General features: G+C 38.9%; 1 protein-coding gene across 1 annotated transcript in view; it reads left to right on the forward strand.

Annotated features, from left to right (window-relative positions):
- Window positions 1–9933, forward strand: part of onecut3a (one cut homeobox 3a) — a 30586-nt gene extending 20653 nt beyond the window's left edge. The window contains exon 2 of the mRNA XM_007233247.4: window positions 1232–9933. Within this exon, the coding sequence (XP_007233309.1) occupies window positions 1232–1530 (299 nt within the window). The 3' untranslated portion in view covers window positions 1531–9933. The remainder of the gene's footprint in view (window positions 1–1231) is intronic.
- The last annotated feature ends 46 nt before the right edge of the window (window positions 9934–9979 follow it).

Here is a 9979-nt window from a genome sequence, read left to right on the forward strand (position 1 = left end):
TTGGCTGTATACAAAGGATTCTTCAGTGTTAGACAGCCTTCTGTGGTGTACTAAGAAATTCAGCCCACCTAGGATGCTGACTGTTGATGAAAACTGTCTCAGCATGCATCCTACTTGCATACTAATTACTAAAATAAAATGGTTTGTTTTGTGTATGAAGTATTTATTATAGATGTAAGTGTTAAAGCTGAATATATTTAAATGACCAAAAAAATCAGAACCTCATATTCAGAACCTGTTGGTTATGACAGCCCTATTATACCACAATGCAAATTCAAAAGAGGGGCAATGGAGCAACTCATGCATGGAACAAAATTAGAAAACAATAGTGGTTAATGATGAAAGTACTGCAGTAATGGTGGTAGGGGAACTTGCAGTGATGAATGTTTAAATAGCAATGCTCCATCACATTCTGTCAATTCAAAAAGGGTTAGGGCATTAGTATTTTTTGTACAAATCTGACAAACCCACACCATTAACATTAGTAAACTCTTTACCTTTTTATAGTATTAATGTGTAGAATGTACTGTAACTGGGACACAGCCTTAGTCTTCAGGAGTCTTCAACAGCTGAGGAGTGTGGGAAAGAACAAATTAGAAGACAGAAAATAAACAGTTGGGACAAGAAAATTATATCAAAATGGCTTTTATTTAAAACTGAAAAATAGTATGGAAAATGGAACTCGTTTTGTGTCGTATGGATATTTAAAAAAAGGTTATATATTTGAAACTTCTATAAAACTATTTTCAGCTAATTGTTTGGAGGTGCAAATGCCCAAACATTAAATTAACATCCTATAAAATATAACCCATATCTTGCGTACATGTTAATGCAAATCTGTGCAACCCTCCGCCACCTCTCCTCCATTTAACTCATTCATTTCTTCTTCCTGAATTTTGATCACTTATCAGAGAGTGGGGACTGGCTTCTTACGACAAGTTAAAGCTCCCCAAAATCTATTCCAAAGTGTTCATTTTCTCTCTTCAGTTTTCTCCCAGTAATCACAAGCTGAGGGAATGTTCAGTACTAGCAAAAGAATACATTAACAAGGCAAAGAACATTTTATCACTGGTAGTTATCACTTTGAGTTTGACTCATAGCTCTATATGGAACAACTGGTTCCATGTATATACTATATATATATTCTCCATCTATTGCCTTGTTTGTTTTAAAATGTAAGATCTGATTACATCTCTAACTTTTTCACCTCTGGTTTAATTTCCTGTTACAGCCTGCAAGCGCAAGGAGCAGGAGCAGATGAAGGAGCGCAACTCTGTTCCCAAGAAACAGAGGCTCGTCTTTACCGACCTTCAGCGAAGGACCCTCATCGCCATCTTCAAAGAGAACAAGCGGCCCAGCAAGGAGATGCAGGTGACCATCGCTCAGCAACTGGGTCTGGAGCTCAACACGGTCAGCAACTTCTTCATGAATGCACGGCGCCGCTGCGTTGACCGCTGGCACGAAGAGCACCAGCACGGTCACAGCCCCGGGCAGCCGGGGACCTCCGCGCCCACCTTCTCCAAGGCCTGAGGGGGTCTGGCTTCCTCCCCCAGGGAGCCTGGAGGCCATGAGGTCCCAAACCCCTCAGACGCCACTCAAATTAGCGTGCCAATCAATCTCACCGCTGCCGCCAACGGCAACGTTTCACATCAATGCAATCTCTTCACTTCAACTGGACTGTTAGGATTCAGGCCAGAAATCTGGACACTCTGGCACCAGGGGACTGGCGTTGCTTGATGCCTGTGTACTGAGGAGTTTTGGAGCCTCAAGTAGCCTCCCTACTTAAATGGTGCCCCCTTTAGCATAGGCTAGCTACTCTTCTTTGTAAGCTTCAATCTCTGCACCCCCCCGTGCTCGAGGTTGTGGACAAGTATGCCAAAGCTAAACACAACAAAAAGGGCAGCAATACACAGCACAGAAGGCTTCTTGGCTATCCAAAGAAAGCCTCCTCTTCCACTGTCCTATCCAGTACACTGTCGCCATTACCTAATGGCCATTTCATAGCACCTCTCAGATCATGCGCTATGCTAATGAAAGAGATGAATCAATGCAGACACCTTGACCTCCACTGAAGGTGAAACATAATGCACTTTCCCAGCGAAGCTCTCGCAGGCCTGCCATCTCAGTTTATTTTGCACAGATGGAGATGGAGGTCTGTGGAGGGACTTGCGCTCCTGTTGTCGATGAGCCCAAAACGCATTACTTGCAGCAAGGAGGTTTGCTGACATGCCTGTCCATGTCATGCTGGCAAGCCAAGTCTCTGTATTTCTAATCAGCACATGACAACCAAGTCATTCTCAATGCACAAAGAGTTTGCAGCCATCATCCAATATGCACAGGACTGCAGTGCCACCTACTGGTCATATGGGTGCATCGCAATCTGGAATCCAGCTTCTAAGAGAGAAGCAACCAACCTTGACAGTTCAGCAAAAAATCAGCAAAGCAAAGATATGTTTGTTTTTTTAACTCCAAGAAAGATGTCAAATTATGACAAAGCAGGTTGGAAAATCACACATATTTGATAATTTCACATTCGCACAAACCATGAATATGTTTAGTAACAAGTCTGTCAATCAACTGCTATGACTTGTAACAATGGTACCGTTAAAATGTAAGGAGGCATGTTCAGTCACACTATTGAAATCCTGTTTCAATCAAATGTCCAACTTTAGGTTTACCTTAATAATAGAGCAGGTGGTAAACCACAACAATAGCAAACTTTACAAAAAGAAGTGAGTGCCAATAACATTTGCCTTAATATGATCTGAGATCCTCCATACAACATCTACATAACGTCAAGAAGCTCTATACTCCTGCAATCGGCAAGACGAGCCAAAGAAATTCAACAATTAGCAAGTTTAGAATCTTATCTAAAATCTTTTACAACAAAATCCCAAAATAGGTGTGCAAAACCAATCAATCATGGGGGAAAAACACGGCAACACAACCACAGCTACAAAAGACTGTACCAGTCCAGCTTTGTTTCTCTACCTCTCTCCCCCCAAACTGTCAAAATCTAATCCTCAACAACCCCCTTCCATCCCCTTATCCTTCCCTGACCCACCCCTTCTCTTCAACTTTGTAATATTGATGCGGGTAATTGGTACCATAGACATAACGTTTCTATTCCTTCTTACTATAATATTGTGATCTGTTGTGCATATGTAAGGCACCTTGTTGATCCATTTGACAAATGTCAAGATGAAGAGACTTTCTGAAAGAATGAGAAAAACTTCACAGACTGATTTACAGACATTGCGAACTGCCACGTCTGATGAAGAAAGAAACTTTTGAAAGAAAATAAAAAATAAAGAATCCTTTTCATCAGTGTAAAAACACTACGGCAAAAGAAGGAGGAGAAGAAAAAGATGAAAAGAATGAGAATAAGAAGAAGGCCTCGTTTGAAACACCCATAGCAGCATTCATCTCCAATCGTGAAGGAGGTCTCAGACAGGATCCCAGCACCGAAGTGATGGCAGGCATGAGTTCAAGATTTGGAAGAATGGTCTTGGTGGGGGCCGGGGCTGGTGCGACCGTGTAGCATTGCTGGACACGTTGCAGAGTTTAGCTAAATGTACAGACTGACCTGAGCTCAACATGCTCTGAGCATTGAGTTCCTGCCGTTTAGAGAGGAGAAGATGTTCGGTGCAAATCAGTAGGAATACCTATGTACATTACCTGCTTAAAAAAAAAAGACCAAAAAAAAAAAAAGAAACGCGACCTTTCGTTTGTAGTGAGAACCACTGTGGCTACCTCACTTTAGCTGGGTGGTTTGTGAAACAGCCACCGATACCAAAGATTTTTCAGCCTGCCGGTCCTGTGTTGCCAAGGGAGGGGTATACAAACACCAAAACCAAAAGCCAAATAAGAGAATGATCACAGACACAGCACACACACACTCGCATACACACTTACAGACAGCGCAGTCAGACTGCATAGTTCCACATTGAGGGAGGTGGTGACTATGCAGATAGAGTTGAGTGCCTTTTTCCTTCAACCACGGGTGGGACTACGCTGGTATACACAAGCACATGTCTACACACACACACACACACACACATACACTCTCTTATACACGCTTACACACTCACAAGTACACACAAGACACACAGATTCAAGAAAACATACAGGATGAGTGAACAGAAAGATGGTTTAAAGGTAAACCAAAATTTTGATGAGCTATTTATCTGCAGAAATATTTTTTTTATGAATGCAGCCAAATTATTATTTGCTTATTTTATTATTAAGCATTGTTTGAAAATATTAATATATAAGAATATAGATTAATTTGGCTTCTCTAACCAACAGCATTTCAGCAGTTCTGAAAGCCACCTCAATATGAACTTTTGCCATATTCTAATTGTCTTTAAGTCCACAGAAAATATGTCCTAATTCAAAGATCCCGTTCTGTGCAAACCTAGCATAGTACACTTAAGGCCAATTTAAACATCAATGCAGAGTCTATGGTGTAGTCTGTGCAAGTGGCTTACTCCACTATGAGGCATGTATGCAAAAGCTATAGTTGCTCAGAGGACCAATCACAGTTGCTCTGGTCTGGTCTGTGTCACTACAACGTGTAGTTACATTTTTAGGTAGGTGCGCATCAAGCATAGGGTATACACTACACATAGGGTACACATAGGCTATGGCGTAGATTCGTAGCAGAAGCATAAATTGTTCTTTAGGAATAAAGACAATGACAGCATCGGCTGTCAGCATTCTGTGCATTACAGAAACAATCAAAGTTAGTTTATCTGCACTTTCATTGTAAATACTAGATAAACTATAAAGTATCCAGTGGAAAAACATAGTTTCTATCCTATGTCGACTACTGGTTACTAATGTGGATAAATGCACTACAATCTGAACATACAAATCAGATGTAGTTATTTGTAACCTGAAATCCCAAAAATCTAATGTAGAAACAAATCTGATTTGCCTTACAGTGTAAACAACGCCTGAGAAAATATACATCGTAATTACTTATTGAGCAGAATAATCAAAAATGTAATACCTTTTTAATAAGACAGGGCTATGCCTTTAGCTGAATAAATATTGAATCTTAGTTTAGTTTGGTTTCAGCACTACAGGGGTGTGGAGTAACTTTGCCAAGATCAATGAAGCACTAAGAAGATAGTTCGTACCCAAGTGGATGGAACAGATTTCAGAGAAATTTCAAAGACATTTCAAGTCAATTCTTCTCCTGCAGTATAGACCTACGGGCAGAGACTGAATGATTACTGCAGGCTGTTTCAACTTTAGGCTAAGTAATAATCTAAGGATAATCCAAGAATCTCCACGGACCTCTGAAGGCATCTCTTGCTGAAGGAAAATCAGTGCTGAAGTAATCGAGTACTTGAGTCAATCAGTCAAAAAGAGCCTGTATAGAATTGTTCCTGACAAGAGGTCAGGGAAGAAAAAACACACCATAACAAAACATCATAAAACATAAATGCTCTTTTCTAAAATATCTTGACTGTTTAAACAAAAAAGACCCCAGGCAGACTAGGGTTCAATTGCTTGGTTGGGCAAGCACATCACTCTACACCAATAGAAGTCCTTGCGTAAGACTACTAATGCTACGTTCTCACGCACTGGAGCATTAACTCTAGCTAGTAAACAAGAGCATTATATATAATGGCATGAATAGAAATGTGAAGGCATCTTAAGCAGAAGATGAAACTGTATGTAAAAACTAAAATGCATGTTGTTTTTGGACCATGTTCTAGAAGCCCTACATTAATTCACAACAGAGGAATGCTAAAATAACAAAACGTTACAATCTGTGACTTGAAGTAACATGACAAAGCTAAAGTATTTGTAGTTCGAAGTGCGGGCCAACATCTCAGCCACATTAAAAACCTTATAGAGAGCTGCAAGAAAAGTGAATTGAGTTAGACAGGTCTATCTTACTCTCCTAATTCAAAATCCACACATTTATATTTTTCCAGATAACATGCCCATGTGGGGTCTGTACAGGGAGCACGACTGAGACACAGAAAGTTTTGTAAATGGGCTTCAATGCTGGCTCCACATATGGGCTGACAGTGATGAGCCCCTATTTAATGATGGGACCAGAAAGGGTTAAACATGGGCCCTATTTGGGTAGTATACTACATATAAGGACTGTATGTATGATTATGGTGGGCTGTAATGGTGGGGACTATACAGTAAAAACACCCAGCACCCACACAGAGCCCATGCCCACCTGGAACCTACCAAGCCCATGTTCCACCCCTTTGAGTCCCACAAGAGCATGTTGTCTGGGATATACTGGAATTCTTAAAAGCCTTTTATGACAAATTACTTATTACTTATTTTTTTAACCACTGATCTGTAAAATATGACACTGATGCAAATCCATTATTTTATATATGAGAAAGGAGTTGCATCGGATGAATGGTAGCTAGTGACATAATTACAGGGTGCCTCTTAATAATAATAATACATTTTATTTATATCGCGCTTTTCAAAATTCTCAAAGACGCTTAACTCTTCTCTCAGCACCTAATATTTTTTATATTTTCAGAAAAAACATGTTTATCTTTCCAGTGAAGACCATATTTGGCGTGTATTTATTTCATCATCATTCATTTCTGAGATATATGCTGAGAGTTCATTAAAAAGTGAATGCAGACATGAATGTTTTGTCTGAAATTAAGTGGAACCAAACAAAAGTGTGCAAACTTTTAAAACTATTGCTACTGCTACCTGCTACCAAAAAAATAAAAATACTTAATTCTATATATATACATATACTATACACACACTGAAAACATATCAAATTAATAATATAATTCTAAAAATGTATTTATTTACTTATTTATTTATTTATTAACATTCCATATTCCATTTTATCACACACACTAATACACTACATAAGAAGTTATTTCAAGCCAAACAGTGGCAGCTTTTGCAAAATGTTAGGGAAGGGGGCTGGTGATCAACAATTTGCTGGTTTGATCCACTAATCTTGCAGGAAGTGGTGTTAAAAGGAGTACTCTTTTACTCCTTTTCTGCCACAATGCCCTGCCACAATTCCCTGCAAAGGCTGTGTCATCCTAATACTAATTTTAAAACTTTACCTGTTTTAGTTGCACTCATTTTAAGGGAAAGACTAAACTCACTTTTTGACAAAACTGTACGAAATGGATTATTTCAAATGTTTTGATTTACCTTTAAACCCATGAAAGATCAGTAAAGAAATAAAGGAGGTGGTTTAGAGAATGCTTTTAAATAATGCACCCATTTCCCTCTCATACTCTGACCTGTGGTAAACACCAGGACTTGGCGGGCAGGTGTTGACAATTAATTCTGAAATACCTCAAACGTTTTTTCTGTAAAGTTTATGTAATTTAGATGAAACTAACAATGAATACAATGATTAGACCACTATGACTAATAATAGTTTTTGAACTTGTGACTTGAAACTTTATACTGTTAATTTTATTTTCCATGTTTTGGTTCAGTCGTTCCCTCTTCTTTTCTCCTGTGTGTGTTCTTGTCATTTTGTGATGGCATTAACTTTTCTTGGATAAAAAAGACATTTTGAATGTTTCCATGGGAGATGTAAAAGGAAATACATGTCTGAGTGGATGTGACGAAAAGAAAATGATGCTTCTGATTCGAGTGTATTTTTCGGGTTTGGACGGAGTTAAACTGTAGTCTGAATATCAACCAAGGCAAGTTTTTTTATCTACAGATTTTTCAACTTTAATCAATATTCTTGTTTTTCTTGTTTTCTTCTTTTTGATTATTCACCCTAATCCTTTTCATAAGAAAAAATCCCAGTAGTGTCCAAGTGCCCCCAACATTAAGTTAAATGATAAAGAAAAAAACGAGCTCCGTCTGTTTGGATGGCAGCATGACCTTTTTTCTGCATGGATGTTGTATACTGTATAGACTAAAGCAGGAACGCCCTGCACTTTAGAGGAGGACGAGGAGGATGAAGAGGTCGGGGTGGGAAGGGTTGGGGTTTTGGCTGAGGGTGGGGTGGTCGGGATTTGGATGTTGGAGGGGTCTTTCTTTCTAGAGTTTTCTAGAGTTTCTTGAATCACTGTTGTTGTTTTTTTTTCTTTTTTTTCTCTGGTTGTGTGCATGTATTGTTGCAACCCTCTCCCTTTTCTTTGACATGTTGAAATCTTTCCAGTGGAGTAAGACAATATTCCAATGGTAGGCTGAGCTTTGTTGAGGCCGTTATACCTGTTTATATGTGTCTCATCACCCTCTGAAATGTAATCACTGGTTTGTGCTTGTTCATACATGGCACACTCTCAATCTGGGTTGCAAAGCAATTCATGCAAAAAAATACAAAAAAGAAAAAAAAATAATAATAATAATGCAGCACTACAGACCGTCCTTGGTAACGGACCCCTCCAACCAGAAATGGTCTTTCCATCTACAAGCAGTGTGTGTGTTTCTCTCCAGGCCTGATCATAGACCGAGCCTCCCAGTCACACTGTTGTCTCCCTCTTCTGTAACCTGTCAATCAATCAAGAACCAAGTGTCTTTTGTGATGGTAGAAGACAATCAAGTTTCAAAACTAGGAAGTAAGATGGAGGGGACAGGCAGGGAGGAGGAGAAATGGAAGGAGGAATGGAGGAAAGAGGCTCTCAAATGTTATCACCTCAACTGTGACTTTCATAACATCATCAACTGACCATAATTTACATTCTGTAACAAATCTGATTTTTTTTCATGCTTTAGAGATTTTACAGAATTAAGTTATTAAACCTAAAGTTAAAGCTACTGAAGATTTACAGAATAAAGAAAAAGCTAATAACGCAATTAAAAAAAAAACACAATTTAAATGTTTAAGTTGGAGTTTCCAGTTTAAAATATTATGCTGCCATGGTGGACAACTAAGTTGTGGCTAATCAAAAAAAGGCGGTTAGGAAATGACAATAAATCCATGCCACCATACTAATTTCTGCACTTTGACAAAAGTACAGAGACGTAAATAGAAGTTTTTGAAATATTCTGTAAAGCTTGTCCAACCTAACAGTTTACAAACCTATTTTGTGCAGCCTGGCTCTGTCATCAGGCGATTGCAGGTTCGATTCCTGATGATGCCACAGCCATTTGGGGCCAGGGGTTGCTTCCTCAGTGTGGGCAGGATGGCAACATAATGCAACATCGGTATCATTGTGTGACAGGAGTGTCTGAACTAATGACTAAAATCATTGGAAGTGGAAGTGACTAAATTAAAGATAAATTTGGGAAAAATCCCTTGGATTGGAAACGAACCAAAAAAAGTGGGTAAGTTAAGCTTACTCTACAATCTTTGTACTAAGACACTGATCAGTAGTGAAAACTAACACAGAGAATGACAGCAATGTAATCTTAGCTCTTCAGTAACTACCAAAGAGTTTTTAGAGGCTGGTTGTCTTTGCGCAAAGAACTATGCAAATTAAAAACTACATTTCTTTCCCCACAGAACAAAGGTCTTTCCTGGTTCTTCTCACACCATGCTCCAGTCACAACAGCTAGTGTTTAGCCCTGACTGGGCCAGACCGAGTAGTGTTTACAGCTGGCTGGCTGGCCTACAATCATATAAAAAGAATCATATAGAAATAAATATCATTGAGTGCTTCAGGACCTAAACAGCAAATGCATTTAGAGCATATCTCCTTAATCAAAATTTCATAACAGCAAGCAGTGTGTGTCAATTCTACTTACACATTCTTACCTGTGTGTTCCAGATAGTTGTTCACATCAAAAATATGTGGTTTGAGAGCCTCTTTTCACCTCCCATCCTACAGGAGGAGCCAGAGAGAATGTGGAGTACCCTTTTGTTTAGAGCTAATGGAGACTCTTCAGAAAGAAGAAAAAACTGGAGTTATAACTGTTACAGGATAAAACTTAAAAAAGGAAATATGGGTAAAATGCGTGTTTTGAAGTAAATGACTGAATAAAATCAATTGTAAAACTGTTGCTATAAAGGCTGTGTTTTTTGTGTTTTCTAATCAAGACAAATGGA

This window comes from Astyanax mexicanus, chromosome 16 (genome assembly GCF_023375975.1).
Source record: "Astyanax mexicanus isolate ESR-SI-001 chromosome 16, AstMex3_surface, whole genome shotgun sequence".
NCBI lineage: Eukaryota > Metazoa > Chordata > Actinopteri > Characiformes > Acestrorhamphidae > Astyanax > Astyanax mexicanus.